The sequence below is a fragment of the Micropterus dolomieu genome, linkage group LG01 (assembly GCF_021292245.1).
Source record: "Micropterus dolomieu isolate WLL.071019.BEF.003 ecotype Adirondacks linkage group LG01, ASM2129224v1, whole genome shotgun sequence".
Classification (NCBI taxonomy): domain Eukaryota; kingdom Metazoa; phylum Chordata; class Actinopteri; order Centrarchiformes; family Centrarchidae; genus Micropterus; species Micropterus dolomieu.
Window position 1 is genome coordinate 26,599,373 of NC_060150.1, and position 16,369 is coordinate 26,615,741.

At 39.0% G+C, this 16,369-nt stretch overlaps 2 protein-coding genes and 1 long non-coding RNA gene across 5 annotated transcripts in view; 1 reads left to right on the forward strand and 2 right to left on the reverse strand.

Annotated features, from left to right (window-relative positions):
• The window catches only part of itgb1a (integrin, beta 1a), a 26,206-nt gene extending 19,085 nt beyond the window's left edge, over nucleotides 1-7,121 (reverse strand). Inside the window, exons 1-2 of one of the 2 annotated variants that reach the window (XM_046062838.1) lie at nucleotides 6,772-7,121; nucleotides 999-1,212 (exon numbers count right to left, since the gene is read on the reverse strand). The gene's annotated coding sequence lies outside the window, so the exon portion shown is untranslated. The remainder of the gene's footprint in view (nucleotides 1-998; nucleotides 1,213-6,771) is intronic. The other variant, XM_046062829.1, reaches the window with a different exon arrangement.
• On the forward strand, nucleotides 6,753-11,945 carry LOC123979103. The gene is made up of 3 exons (XR_006827144.1): nucleotides 6,753-6,939; nucleotides 7,650-7,765; nucleotides 11,087-11,945. It is a non-coding gene; the product is annotated as an uncharacterized LOC123979103 (long non-coding RNA).
• Nucleotides 11,946-12,865: 920 nt separating this feature from the next.
• Nucleotides 12,866-16,369, reverse strand: part of nrp1a (neuropilin 1a) — a 62,495-nt gene continuing 58,991 nt past the window's right edge. For both annotated transcript variants that reach the window (XM_046062798.1, XM_046062807.1), the window contains exons 17-18: nucleotides 16,239-16,292; nucleotides 12,866-16,107 (exon numbers count right to left, since the gene is read on the reverse strand). In XM_046062798.1, the coding sequence (XP_045918754.1) occupies nucleotides 15,821-16,107; nucleotides 16,239-16,292 (341 nt within the window). In that variant the 3' untranslated portion in view covers nucleotides 12,866-15,820. The remainder of the gene's footprint in view (nucleotides 16,108-16,238; nucleotides 16,293-16,369) is intronic.

Below are 16,369 nucleotides of genomic sequence, written 5' to 3' on the forward strand. Positions count from 1 at the left end.
CTCACTTTTCCAGGCAGAAAATCAATAACACTTAAGCAAGTCTGTTTTTTTTACAGCCCCTAAAATACATTCATATCGAATAGGATTCACAATCATCACAACACCTCCCACATTGGTTCAGTTGAAACAATTGAGGCTAAACCTTTGGAGGATGGCCAAGTCCATATGACTATTCACGGCTCCATCTCTGGGTTGGAAATAGCTGTGCAGTGCTAACAAGTTATTTCTGACTGGCCCACCCACCTGGCCTCTGCAATCACTCCAAAAAGTAAAATAAATCACAGGAGACACCAAAAACAAATCTGCCTCAACCCCATAGAGACATGGAAAACTTACAACTAACGGTGTGTTAATGGTAGGGGTGGGGGAAAAAATCGATACAGCATAGTATCGTGATATTTGCCATGGTAATACTGTATCGATACACGGCCGCCAAGCATCGATATTTTATTATATAAATTGCAGATGGGAGTTTTCACTTTTTGGTACTAGAATAATAAAATCTATTGCTTTTTTAGTCCACTAGAAAACTTAACAGGATGATATAGAGGACTGAAAAAGTGATATGAACAAACAGAGAAATGTATCTTTTTAGATAAACAGATGTTGACAAAGTTTGACTTTAGGAACCTAATTGGAAGTTGGAAAAAGGTACTAAATTGCAATATATCTCAATATATTTAATATCCCAATAAAATAAAATCGCAACATAAATATTGTGATAATATTGTATTGGTGATTCCCACCCCTAGTTAATGGCGACATTTTCTGAGCAATGTGTCATTCTTAGACAGGAAAATGTTTTCCAAATAATTAAACCACTCCAATGCTGTTATTATTGTTGCATTTTTGAAGACAAGCGTTGTTCATCTGCAAAATTTGATATTTTTTTATTAACCGTTCATGGTGATCCTCTGAAAGCAGAAGGACAGTCCATCCAATACACACCACCAACCACCAGGCTAAAAGGCTGGGTTTAGGGGATCTTGTGGGGTTACCTGGCTGTGACAGTGTCAGCACAGGGCTCAGCCTGTGGAGCTGGGATCTTCTGATCAGTAAGCCTCCTCAAACTCCCCATGTTTACTGAGTTGGCCCTTCCTTTGCTGAAACACAGGAAGCTCAACTGGATCACACAGGAAGACAGTACAGGGTGCCTGGAAACCAGCCAAATCTCCATCTTGAAGCTATGAAGACGACATATTTGGCATTCAACTGAGAAAGGAAGAGAAAGACAGATACAGAAAGAGGACCAGACTGCCTTGTTACAGAGAGTTTAAAATGCTGTGAACTGCCAAAACGGGAGCATATTGTCTTTGTGAATCAAGTGTATCTGATTCCTAAACCTAAACCAGGCCATCGCTGTAATCTAAGCTCTGGGGAAAGTTAAACAAGCCTGGATCCCTGCTTCAGACAATGTTAGCAACAGCCAAATTACCTCATTGGAAATTAACAAACGGCCGTCACAGATATGAATTGGATGATTTACAGTAAGAGGAATCAGTTAGATATAGGACAGCAGTCTGCAGTGTCATGTTTACAGCAGTGAGATGATTATTCAACAGATTATTCAACTTGGATACAAGGACAAAGACCATTTCTCCAGCTGGAGCTACTGGGTGACAAATTGTTTCTCCTAAAAAGAAGTTAAATCTACAAATTTAGTTTGCCATTTATATTTGAAGTGACTGACTGTGTGATGAGACACAACACAAAGCGAGTTTTAGAGGTGGCGCAACTGCACACAAAGTCAAAGGAAAGACACAAATTTGCTCGGGGCGACACAAGTTGACATGAAGATGTTTCCATGTGCATCTGTAGCTAGCTAGCTTAAAGCCAACATCTGTACAGTTGGTATATTACATTGGTAGTTTGGGGGTTGAATGAAAACAGTCTAGTAGGGGTGAGCGATATGGCAAAAATATCATATCACGATTTATTTCAGGCAGGATCACGATTCACGATCTTATCACGATTTATTTTCCTGTTGGTTTTTAAGACTATTTTGCAAGTTACTGGTTTAAATGAGAAAAAGAACATTTTATTAATAAAGTAAATAATTACTTTATTAATCATATACAATATAGCCTAATGATTCATTTAAACAACAAAGAACTGATTCATTTTGTTATAAGAGCATTTAAAAAAAATTTATTTTTAGATTCAATTTTCCCACGAAAGAACGTGCTGTTTGCTTTGTGACATCCCCATCTCTTTCACCTGCTGGGATGTCTGTCTCTTTGTGTTCTATGTTGCAGATGCTAGTAGGTGTGGTTAAGATCAGCAGTTATTGGAGCCACCTGGGCCCGGTGTTCTCCAGTATAAGAGCACATCTCATGTTATGCACTGTGGGCTAGAGAGGAGGGAAACCCTGTTCCCTATGCTCCACGCTCCTTGTTATTTTCTTTCACAATACAACACTCCACTCACTTTTCCTTCAAGCATGCATACCTGCTGACATGACTGACCTACTGATTATCACACTTCATATGATTATTTGAACATTAAGTTGTTTCTGTTTGTGTAAAAATAAAAGTAATAGTACCTTTACTGCAGTTTTGTGTCATCGTACTATTCTTTTTGTCGCAGTTTTGAGCCAGCCGTGACAGCTTCTGCATATTTAAAAACACAAAGACGGGGAGGGCAGTAGCCAATAGCCTGAATGTGTGTTACACCCCCACCCTGTCATGTAGAAGTAACGATCTCTCTGAAAAGGTAGATCGTGGAGACATTTGAATCGTTCACGATCAAATATCGTAATATCGCCCACCCCTATAGTCCAGTGAAGCGAAATCTTGTGAGCTTCATGGTGACCCATAGGAACAGCCAGGCAGACGTAATTGTATGTGAAAACAGCAGCACAGAGAGCAAACTACAGTTTACAAGCTGTCCAACAGAAGCTAAGAAGTCAAACATACAATGTGGCAATTGGGCTGTTTTTGACAGATATGTCAAAGTTGGGTCTTAATCCAATCCAGTAGTCCAGCTGTGGACACCTCCACCGTCTTTCTGCTGAAGCCCTAATGCTCAGACACTGGCACATTAATGACCCTCAGATGTATTTCATTAGGCCCCAGACTTGACACTTGAACTAGAGGGCCTCTATTTCCGCTGCCATGGGAGAGTGAAAACTGCAGAGCTAAAACAGTAAGCACTCCACAGTTACATGCATTTCCTCTTGGGAACAGAGGAAAATCTGTCATGTTTAATTCTCATGTTCAAAAACTGTGTTTGAGCTCTGCTGTACCACTTAATCAGGACAACAGACTGAGTAAAAGGCTTGTACTTCAGAGAACCTTCCCTGCTATACAACTTTCAGGCTTGGCGTCCCTGAATTGTACAGATGGTGGTGAATATAAATGAGTGAATTACATTAAGTTGTTCTTCCATTTTGTATCATTATCATTTTCCTGGAATGCTGCTAATGATCAATTTAGGATACTTGGACTTGTTTCTTAAACACTGCTGCATATCAATTAATATTTTAAAGCAGCATGTGATGTGAAGCCTAGTTATTCAGGGAATGAACTGACTTAAGCTCTTTACCACATGTATCAGTAAGGGGTGGTCTTTTGTAACTTTGCAGGGAACAGTTGGTTAATTTCAGAATTATTACTAGTATTATTATATGTCTATTAAATCAAATATGTTTGTACTGTTTATCTAACTATGGAGTGTCTGTGCTTCTAGATAGTAAACTTTGTAAGGTGGGAATTATGCCACCTCAGTTTTTTTTTTACTCAGAACAATCAGCTCCTTTTACCACGCTCTATCAGATATGCACATCTGCACATAAAGGAATATCAATATCTAATGTGCGGCTTTAAAGAAAAGCCTGACTATGAACCCACAGTACTATATTGAGTTTCTGTCTCTGAACTGGGGGACTGCTGGTGACTCACTTAACACCCCTGACGACAGCGTCCAACAGACCACATCCACAAAAACAGAGAACAGTGTTTGCATTGTATTGGTTCAGTGTGCATATAGGGCACTGAGGGGAAGCACATGGGAACAGATCAGAACATGTTACAGTAGGCCTTTACAATTACAGTAGAAATGTGAGTTTCAGGACAGATGACACAATAATACTCCTTGGTACCTTATTTTGAGGACTAAACACATTTTTTCTACACTGTTTTTTTCATTTAACAAAAGAAGCCAAAGACCTCAAATATATATATTTTTTAAAACAAGGAGCAGTACATGAACTTTGTCTAAATCAGATAAGTAAACACTACACTACAAAGCTTACTGCATCCTTGTGGCCTAGGGGTTTAAGACTACAACCATGAAATTGCAAACATCCCAAGTTTGAATCCAGCTGGGGCCTTTTGTTGCATGTCGTCCCCCATCCCTCTCATTTCCTGTCACCTCTCTACTGTCTCCAATCTCACAGCAAAATCCCCCAAAATACATTACAAAAGGCTGTCTAAATGGTAAAAACAAAGTACTGAGGTCTGATTCTCAGCACCAATTTTCCATTTGAGTATAACGACCATTTTTTTGATTAGTGTGTTGGTAAAAACAAGCTCATGTTCATTTCAGTGAATAAACTCCTTCATTTGCTTGAACTGAGTCGTTCTGTGAATGAAAGGCACATAAACATTTCTTTTCCGACTCACACTGCCCTCGCAGTTAAGCCTTCACACTGTCACAGTAATAAACACAGTCTGACAGAAGTCTCAGACAGCAAAAGTCTGCTACTATTTTCTACCAACACAACATCTTCAGACTCGTTTTTTTTTAACAAACCTTGGTGAGCAGAAGTCAGCTTCAACCACACCATTTCAGTGTTTCAGAGGCTGTTTTTAGGACCAAGAGGCCCCCCAAAAAAGAACTGTATCTGAGCCTGGTAAGGAGAGGAAGTGGCTAGAGAAGAGAAAAGGCAAACAATTTGGCCAAAAGCAGCTCTGGAGGTCACAAACCAAAACCAAGAGTAAGGCCCACCCCGCAATCTCACAGCATAAACAGACAAATCTGTGCCAGAAAATAATTTTCAGAAGAATGGAACAGAACAAAAGCACGTTATTGTGTTATACAGAAAATAGAGTCTAAAATGTGTTGTTTTAATCTAACTAGACTTTAAAATAATCACATGGTTTGAGAAACCTTCAGAATTTAGGAAAGACTGCACAGGTTTGGGTTTGTTGGTCAGGCATGATTCACTGCGTAACAAATCATAGATAACTGCTCTTCTGAGATCATCAGTTGTAGACACACATTCAAACGTGCAGGGTATGTGTGTGTGTGTGTGTTGGAGGTAAATGGCTGTAGCAGGCGATTATTTGTACCACTTTACGCCTGAGCCCTGAGATCTCCCCCTGTGGCACAAAGCATATGCCGCGGAGGGCAATCGTACACATTCATCACTCTGTCCCACAGGAACACACAGACATACACAGAAAATCACAAAGAGCATATTCATCTCTTGTGTCTCAAAGGGACAAGTACGCGCATAGGTGTTCGTCACTGACTGACAAAGAAACACACACGAGAAACGTCACATGTCTAGAAGGAAGGCCCGGGTGCGGCCCTCTGTCTGCAGTAAGTGGCCTCGTAAATCAGGTGGGAGCCCGGCCCCTGCAGCAGCAGCTGTTCCCCAGGGGCCTGAGGTCACATGCATTCAGCTGGTGGCTACTGGCTCAGCTACAGTCTTTCAACTCCCCCACTGTCCTACATTTACCCTCCCCCTCAATTAGCCTTCCTCCCCCTCCCTCCTTACTGTCCTTTCTCCACCGTCTTTGCCTTCCATACCTCCTTCCGACATCCCATCTTATCCTCTGTCCTTGCCTTACTTCCTGCCTCCATTTCCTTGATTAAACTGATGTCTAGGCCCTTCCAGCTATGTGGAGTCAGCACGGATGGCTGTATTTATATGGCCTTCATCTCCTGCTTTTCTTCAGATGAAATGGGGGAACTCTGCTTGATCCAATCAATGGATGCTATGTAGCCTGTAAAACATGCACTGCATGGGCAATAACATGCAGCAAGCTGTATGTTCAGTCAGAAAGCTGCTGCATATCTGATGTCTCTGTTGTGCATCCAGTCTTTGCCTTCAAGTCCTACTTACAACATATTCATACCTCTGGATTCAGCATTTAGGCCACTTATTAAATATCTCTTCTGCTTTCAACAGAAGACAGTCTTAAACTTCTAACCTCTCACTCCCTCTGGGCTGTCAGCATTTCATCAAGTGATCCCTGAGTGATTTAAATAGATTACGTGAGATTACTTGTTGAGGCCCTTTCATACGACCATCCACATCAACTGAGGAGAGCTGTAAGCCAGACTGTTGCGTCTGACCCAGATGGATGGGTAAAAAGCATATTGTAGTTCACAATATCTAAATTAGTGTATTAATTATACTGCTATACAGAGAGCGCACAGGAACCACACACACACACACATACACAAACACACGACAACCACTACCACCATCATTACCACCACTTTTTAACACAGTAATGAGCCACAACTTTTACATCCGACCCCCTTAACATTACTTTTAAAAACATAATTTCACATCGCTCATTTTAACACTTGAATGCTATAATTAGCGTTAGTTAGTGATACCTTAAACCATGAAGTGAAGTTATTTTTGCAACAGGCAAATGAATCCATAAAGGAACATTAAAATCCCCTAAAGTACCAACACATCCATTTAAAATTAGCACTGAGTAAGTTACTGGAGCGTTAAACATAAAGAAACCCTCTGGGATACAAACATTAACGTTTTAAGACGAGTTAACGTTAGGTTATCAGCTTCCTTACCTTGGCGCTGTGGTGTTATTCCCCAGGCAACATACAGAGGAAACAGGAAGCTAGCTTCTCTTCCCCAGTTCCCAGTGATGAGACGCTAACCAGCAGCACGGACAGAGACAACGGCAACTATCTGCCCCGCTGGCACCGGGAGCCACTTTCTCTTCCGACAAAGTCACGGTAGATTTCTCCTGCTATTCATTCCCCTCAACTACCCTCAGCAGAGTAAATATATACAATGCAGTGTATATACTAAATCCAAATGCGGGAGGGTTCGACAGCTGGCAAAGGAATCAGAGTACTGTGAGGACCTCTTTTCCTCGGTCTTTACAGAGGAAAGTGGAGAAGCAAACCCGCAGACCTCCGCATCTCCCGTCCAACACCACACTAGTGTGAAGATACACAGTGTAACACAGAGGTTTTCCGGTTAAAACTTTCAAAATAAAACAAAAACCTGGACGCCAGCTTTAGCGCTAAAACCACAATTATTTCAATCTTACTTGTTTATTCTATTCAAGCCTGTCCACAACTATGGACATATACATTATTCCCATTTTCTAATATAAATATGCGAGGTTTACACTAGTGTTGCCTTACTGCCAACCTGAGGGAAACTACAAACACGGAAAAATCCATTACATTGATATACACGTACTATTACTATTATTTCTCTTACTTATTCTTCTCCCAGGTGTCATATGTGCTAAGAGCTCTTACTGGTATTTATTGCTGCTCCTACACATACTGTGCTCATTTTCAAGTTCATCATTTTATTTAGGGGTTGTACTAGAAAAGGTTTACATGGTTTAGTTGTAAAACACCATATTTTGTCATACTGCACATTGTTGCAGCATCTCTTTTAACCCTGTGTGTTGGACACTCCATTTTAGCTACGGAGTGAAGCAGGGAGGGCGGGTCCTGATAAACCGATAACCACCGCTTTGGTTCAACTGTAGCCTACATGTTCCTGGAACTGCTTAACAACATGGACTGGAGCAAGAGAGTGGTAAGTTATTCATTTGTAACAAATTGATCTTTCATACACAACATTTTAACTGAGCTCTGTCAAAACATCACGGTAACAACTTTAGGTCCACTGACTGTCTAGAGGGTGTCTAATGTTTGGTTGGGAGGGTGGGGATGAGGGGAGGCAGTTGGCGGACGTCTTCTCACTGTGTGCTGCAGCTTGGTGTGTTTCTCCACCAGTGTTTTTGAGGGTGTGTCAGACTAGCCGCATGGCGAGCATTATGACAGTTATAACAAAGTGTCGCAACTGGACAAAAGGCAAGGCTGGGCTAATATCGAATTGTTTTCAGGCAGTTCCAGACAGGGTTTTCTGTGGGAGATGGTAACTGACTTTGGGATGGACTTTGGACTTTTTCACTTTGCAAACCTATTAGATGCACAAAAAGATATGCAACTTTTTTTAAAAAAACCTACAACCTGATAATCACAGCAATGGTAAATATTACTTCAGATGAGTAGAATGAAATGATGGATTTGGTGATAAGTCATGCACACACACGCCACATATTCAATGCCTACTGCCAAATGTTGAAATGTATTACATTTAAACTACTTTTATTTTGAAGGCTTCTGCTTCTGTTTTTCCGTCCAATTGTTGCTTAATTTAGCTAATTTAATGCGGCTCCAGTCTGAGCCTCCAGCTTACGTCACACACACATAATTGCCTTTATACAGATTCTGCGACGGCTATTTAATATTCAATCTGTAACTATAAAAATTAGTATCTTTCAGCATCATCAATGTACTGCACTTTTATATTAACAGAAACAAGATTAGTAAAAAAACATAACTGAATGAAACAAACAAGTTAATTAAAAGTTATTTTATTCAGGTGCCTCTGACTGTGTTTCCTTCCCTAATGATGATTTGTGGTATCACTAACAATTACTACAAACACATTACCAGAAAATCTGTTTAAAAGTGCTGACTGAATTTATTTAAACCACAAGTTTATTTAACAACTTAATTGTTAATTATAGAAGTAAAGTTATTATTATTCCTAAAATAAATTTCATAGCCGCAATGCAAATAATGTGAAACTATTGATACCGATGACTAATTCTTAAGTAATATAAGATTTTGAGAATATAGTTTCTCGTCTTACAATTAATAGTGTTTTGCTCCTGAGTGTGTATTGAAATAGTTTTGGTTGTCTATAAATATATTCCATCATCTTAAAGAAACAAAAAGTAAAGAAAGTATCTTACGAATCGTTGTATGTATGAAGCCTAGGGTAAACTAATGTATAACACTGAAAGCCACATGAAAACTTTTTTACATAGGGATTATAAGATGTAGTAAACCCCTAATAATCACAACACATAAATAGAAATTTATAAAAACAGTTAGAGTTTTGGCATGCCATAGACGTTATGCGGAGCCAGAGACTGCACAGTTTTTGGAACAGGTTTAGTGAAAATAATCAACTCAGCCAGTTATTTATTTCCCTGAAACTTAATGGAAAGTTATTCCTGCCTCAGCACTGGGGACGTAGTGGAAAAATGTGAGAGAAAACAAACTATCACGCCCGGAAGATCCTTGATTCCTGTTTAGTCTCTAGGGAATGTTTGCAAGAAACTGCTGCTCTTTCTATCTCTCCCTCCCAGCCCCTTGAGATGGGTGAAAAGTTTAATCTGCTTTAACTGGACGGATTTATTCCATTCTCTTTCCCATATAGTTTATGTCTCTTACACTAGGTGTGCAACCTGAAATATACTGTTTTTTTGGGTAAAAAGTACAATAGTAAGGAATTAACAGTAATGATTATGTTAACATGGGAGGGTTGCAAATGCATGAATCAGAGTACAGAGTGAGCAAACACTTTGCTTTGACTCAGTAACAGGCGGTGGTGATGATGAAGATGAATGCTGTGCAGAAGCATAGCGCGTCCAACAGGCAGCCAAATATTTGAGATAAGCTGCCAGAATAGATATGGAGCGCAGCAGAGACCCAGACAGTTTGGAATTGACCCAGATGTAGTAGACTTCATGGTTTGTAACTGCGTCCGATCTCTCTCTTCATACCTCAGCATCTTATCTTTTCCTAAAAGGTTAGCCAAATGTAAAAACTGCAAAAGTGACGACATGTCAGGTCACTTACAAATAAAAATAAAAATGTATGAAGGCTATACAACATGCAGCAACAAACAGTGAATCCAGAATTGAAGCCCACTTGACAGCGTTACAGATTTCTTCTTGTTGAATGTCGAACGTTATATTTATGGTGATGTACAGTACATACAGTACAGTGTACATGTCAGTACTTCCATGACTTCCGGAGCCTCCCTGTGGTCTGTTTTGGTCACTGCAAGGAAACAGAGACAGAAGCCCTTAAAATAACGTGTTGACATTTTTTATTGTTTTTCTCTCTCATAGCATCCTAATGTTCTACTGTTTACATCATACTTCACACATCAAACTACTATCACTGCCATTACAAAATAATAAAGCAAAAAACTGTTTAGAGCACACAATTTGACTTGTCATAGGCGTAAGGCACAGGTGTTACTGATAACTTTAACAATAGCTCTGTTTTATTCATTCAAATGTAACAGTAAGCCAGAGTGACAGTGTGCTGTGACCAGCACGCAATAATACCAGTACCCTGAAACTGAAAAGGAATTCAGCCAACTTTCATTTTACTATTTACATCTGTGCCTTCCCTACTCTGACATTGCAATATGAAAAGGCCTGTGTAGCTGTTTACCATGTGTGTATGAATGACTATTGTACCTTGTATGTGGGAAGCATGATACTAAGTTTGTTATGAAGAGTTTTGTGTTAAACTGCAGTCATATGTCCGTTTCATATTCATGGGACATTTGTACTTACTAGTAGTACTCCATGGAGCCATCCAGTGGTAAAATGGAAAACTACAGATCCAGTTTACACTTAGGTTGGGCAGTTACTGCTGTTCGGTGATTGTGTTGGAAGAAGTATCCACAATTTGTTATTTTAGCAAAAGTACCAAGAGAACTATGTCAAAATACTCAATTACAGGTAAAAGCAAAGCATTATCAGCAAAGCGTACTGAAAAGTATCAAAAGTAAAAGAACTTGTAACTAATTTTGTTGTAAAATTTCCCCCATGAGTGATTTTTTTTATTTATTTGGACATTATTAGTTTGATTATATTGATGCATCAACGTGTAGCCTAAGTAGCATACCTTTGTAGCTGCTCGAGGTGGAGCTTACAGTGGTGGAATGTAACTAAGTACATTTAGTCAATTACTGTACCAGTCGAATTGGAGGTACCTGCATTTACTTTGTTTATTTTTGTTTCATTCCACTTTTCTACTTCAGTGCCAACATTTCAACTCATACCTCTGAAACATGACATGGAGCCCCAACTAGAGGCCACAAGCAGAAAAGTTTGGGAACCACTGGTTTAAGATAAATTTTGAAATCTTATAATATGTTTTAATGATTATGTTTTAACTATGACTATACAAGAAATGTACTTGAAGTATTGTAATGGAGTGAGAGTATAAAATATCATCAAATGTAAATACATAAGTAAAGTACAAGTAGATTGTGCTTAAGTACAGTACTTTGATGAATGTTCTTTGTTACTTTCCACCACTGATTATGTTTTGACAGGAAAACAGGCACATATAGCACATCTTTTAATCTGCTAAAACCACTTTCTAATTAGTAACACTGTAATAGGTTTATAAGTTGTATTATAATTTTATTAATTGTCAAAAGACATAGATAAGTGCCTCCTTTGGGTTGCCAGGTTGTGAAAAATCCATTTAGCAGAACCAGCAGTGTGACACTCAAGCAGACCACTCTTGTAAAATTCATTTATTAACAGCTTATTAACATTCAAAACTGCAGAATTGATGGATTGTTAGAAAGTGATGAGTAATGACCCTTTATTCATGATGTATCAACATTTTTAACTTAGGTAGCTTATTAGACATTTACATTATTCCTGAATAAAAGATTCGGAAATGATAAAGACTTTTTTTTTTTTTACAACCTAACAACCCTAAAGTTGTTCTTATAAAAGTGATATAACTAATCGTTAGCATTAGTATATTAATTATTAACCACTAATAAACCCCTATCCCATAAAGCCTTTTAATGGCTTATTTATTCGAATTACGTAGTACCACTAAGTGGAAATATTTGATATGAATATCCAGTCATACACCACTTGCAGTAACTGGGCATATTAAAACTGTGTTTCTTTGTATGAATGAAAGATTTTATGTTTTTAAAGTCTCTGATTGTTCTGTAGATGATCATTTTAAGCGTCAATTATCCACTAAGTGTGCAACACAAATAAATGACTGATGATGTTTTGTCTCTTGCTCGCTTGACTGATTAATTAATTAATTAATTAATTAATGTTGATTACTGCTATGCAAGATTATTGGTTCAAGTAGTTTTAGAAGAGATAAAAAAGATCTTGTGGGGTTGCTGTTACAAATCTCTGGCAGTTAATCGTGTGTGAAGAATATGCAGCCAAATTATGTTAGGAGTCTAATTTGCTTGTTTATGATAATGGGGACTAAGCATTGCTGCTATTTATCTAAGACGTGCTAATGTTTAAGGACTTTAATCATCACAAATAATTGCTGATATTCTCACTTTAGTCTCACAATCTGAACTGGAATATAAATTAAACTATAAAACAAATTCCCACTGACATGCTCCTGCCAATGTCCGGCTAAAATAACACACCAGTACTTCAGGATGTGGCCTTACCTCCTTAGATGAAAACAAGTCAGTGAAAATGAGGACTAAGTGTAATTTCACCTAATGATAGACCAGCAAGAAAACCAGCTGAGCGACTGAGTTCAGCTCACATCAGCTTCTCATTAGTTGTCAGTACCCGCCCTTTGCTTTATGCCATGATTTTCACAGCTGTTTACTACTCCAATAAGTGGAGAGTCCTCACATTAGAGACTTTACTGGAGTTGTTTCAATTTGCTCTGAGATCTGGGCATAAATGGTCACCATTTATTACTTGGCGTGAGAGTAAATTGATTAATCTGTTCTGCTATTAAATACCACCACTACTACCAATCTTAATTGCACTGTAATTGATAAATAACCAAATGAATGATCAGATTCCTTATGAAGTTGCCTTTTATTTGCATCATTATAAAGCGAAGGCTGTGAGACAAAGACTAGACAAAGTGTTGTTGTTTACATCACTGCCTTGCTGTTATAGTGTTTTCACATAACTTTGATGCAAAAAACAGATGTTGCTTCAAAGCGCTGCTTCAGAGGCTGCTGGTAAACAGCACTGCTGTGATGTGGATCTGACTGGAATAGGGAAAAAGTTTTGAATTCTGGATCACAACACAAATATTCCCTTTTCTTTTTAAGGCCTTGCTGTTTATTCTCTTTTTTTCCTACAACAGCAAATTACAGAAGCAGTATTGAAAATAAAAGTCTTCTTTTCTTGTTCTTGTAAAAAAAAAAAAATCTGCACAAAATTTGAATGACAGTACAAAACGAAGCGTTAATATGCCATGTCAATGGGGGGGAGAGACATTACTGTTGGAAAATCTATTTTGCCTTTTCCAATAATGAAAACATCTCAATATTTTTACATTTCAGAATTATATCACATAATCTGAAACTATATATATATATATATATATATAAAAAGATGCAAGAAATTAAAATGTGTTTTTGTGTTTTTGACTGTCTTGTTGTTTTTTTTTGCAAATGAACGCTATAAACACATAAACCTCTTAAATATAATTATCAGTGCAACATTGTTTTCTTTTGAGTCCACGCTACAGTATCCTTTTTCTCTAGTTATTAGATGGCGCTAGGGCTACAGTCCTCTATAGCTGAAAGCGCAGACAGATCGGTGTAGAGGTTGAGAGAAGTGGGAGGTCAAATCTGAAATGAACAAGCTCAGAATGTGTTCACCACGGCACGACATACAAAGCGCACAGATATTAAAGACGTCACCCTTCTCAGGATCAAGTTTTTGATTGTTTGATTGTGGTCCGGTCCCATGGGCCTTTGTGTCCTGATAGTGTTGAGCTCACACAGAGTTCACACAGAGTCCATTCCCCTTGTAATGTCTAGTGGCGGGATTGTCCCGTCCATCCATCTGCAAACAAGAGTCTCAGTAGAGATTTGAAGAGTTCATATTGAGGTGACATTTGCACTTCTTTTAAGCTTAAAAACAGATAGTAAAAAACAGATCATCACACATTGCTCTTCTCTACAAACGTCCTATCATTCCCCTGTTGATTTTCTCTTGGACGAGACAAAGCAAGTGATCAGTTCTTCTGTGAGTGACGACCGTTGGTGAACTGTGGTCTTACAGTATTTTGTGAGTTGGTGAGGACCCCCAGTGAACAAGACGGGGGCAACCATCCTTTGGTAAAGTCACGGAGGGGAGGCCAGGTGACCTGATTCAGGTGACGCCACTCGATATCCTGTTGTACCAGTGTCCCGTCCTAATGACATCAGCTCTGACATCACAACGTTATGGCTGCTACACGTGAAATACGTAAAAAGTCTTTGCGGCCTGAGAGGCCTTAAGCTACAATACAGCATGTGAACAATACAAACTGGGTTTTTCATGAGACAACTGTGTCTTGTTAAAGTAATGATAGCACCATTCTTCAGTTAGTGTGTTTACCCCTCCTTGAAAAGGCTCCTATCATGAGGGAATCAGTTACAAAGTGCATTCAAGCTGCATTGTCCAGATAGCACTTCTTCAGTGAATCCACAGTGACGTTTGAGATGACAAGCTAGTCTATGTCTTAGCGAAAGCAAAGCAATGATGATTGTTGTTCTTTTTTTGGTATGCTGGCAGACATTATTTATATTATACCGCCTCCTCTGCCATCGACATGAGCGTATTTGAAGATATGCGAAAACACTCTGGTGACTAGTCAAACATACGCAGAGATATGATGAAGAAACGAGAGATTAGTTGAGAAAGAGTGCCAAGAGTTTACCAGCTGTTTTTTTGTTTGTTTTGTTACTTTTTTGACTCATTCATCCATCGGTGTTTTTTTCGTGAAGTGGGTATTTCAATGACCTGGCTTGAATGCACATTGAAATCGCTATGATATCAGCATCACACAAATCTTACCCGGCAAAGTAATCCAAAATCAAAAACCATAACACTGCACCTTCCACAAAACAGTCAGAAGATTGTATTTACAGACACACAAACCCATGAAAAAAGGGATACTGCAGCTTTTATCCTTTTACTTTCTTTAAAAAGGGCAATAAAATATATTAAAACGTATTTACAGTGTGTGGTTTTTGGACAGAAAACAACAAAAAACAACAAAGAGCTGTGATAGATTGTTATCCTGTTTTGCAGGGATTCATAAGGTAATGTGCCTTCTGTCATCATAACTTAACCTGTTTCTTTTTCCATGTACAGTAAAAACACCCAGATCAACAGGAGAGGCCAACCGAAATGTACTAAAGGCACTGTCAGAACCATACATTGCCATGAATGGGACCCTCACTTTAAAGTGATAGAGGTCAAAGGGGAAAGGGTCCATGTTTCAGGGTTATGGGTTATGGGTTATGGGCACACCCTGTATGCCACACCATTGGGCAAGTCTACAGTTTTGCCGGATATGGTTAATTTACGATTTTGATACGTCTCTTTCAAAACTTGAAAACATACAGCCTTCAACTGATATTAAAAAAAAATCTTTTCCCAGAAAACGATAAATAGTTTAAACATTATTAATAAATTGGTCTCAACACCAGCATCCGATTGTAAAAATGAATGAAAATCAAAATAGAAAATTAAAATATCATCTAAATCATCTGTACATATTTTTTCTGGATTTTATTTGTACACAGTGTCCCCTACTGGTAGGTTCTTTTTACTGCAGCTCCTGAGAAACGTGTGGATCAGTCCAAACTTCCCATTGGTTCCTGAAACCTGTCCCTCCTCCAGCGAGTTGAGGGTGTTGGCAGTTCTTTGAGCCTGCCTACTCGCGTATATACGAGAGGATATGCCTACAGCCAGTCTTGTGCAAGCTCTGCACGTCATACAGTCACACGGATGCACTCAATCCCCTCTCACGCTTCCGAGTATGAGCTCTGTACATTGAGTTTGTCCTTCTTTAGCTTGACACCGTCCACTAGCTCAAAGTTGTAGTTCTCCAAGGCTGATAAGTTTCTGTCCGACATGCCTCCGTGTGAGCAGGCACAGTACAAGACCACGCCGCAGATGGCCCCCAGGAAGACCCCCAGGGCGGACATGGCAATGATAGTGATGAGTATGGGGTCGAGTGTCTTCAGCATGTTGCCTGCTCCACTGATCTGATTGGTCTCCACAAAGTCTGGGTATTCAGTGATCTCTTCAACTGGAGGGGAGAGACAGACGAAGAAGAGGAGAATGAATGGTATAATATAAACTCCGAAGGGTCTGGAGGACAGCAAATAATTCTCCAAAAAGGGATAACGCTAAATAAACCCTCCATATTAAATGACTTACGGATTTCATTGAGGCGATCCTCTGGTAGCATTGGCTCAGTGGGTACGTCAGGATCTGTTCAAACAGAAATTCTAATTATATCCAGTACTGAAAGAACACAAGCTGTAGTCAAAACTGTGTTTCAGATCAAG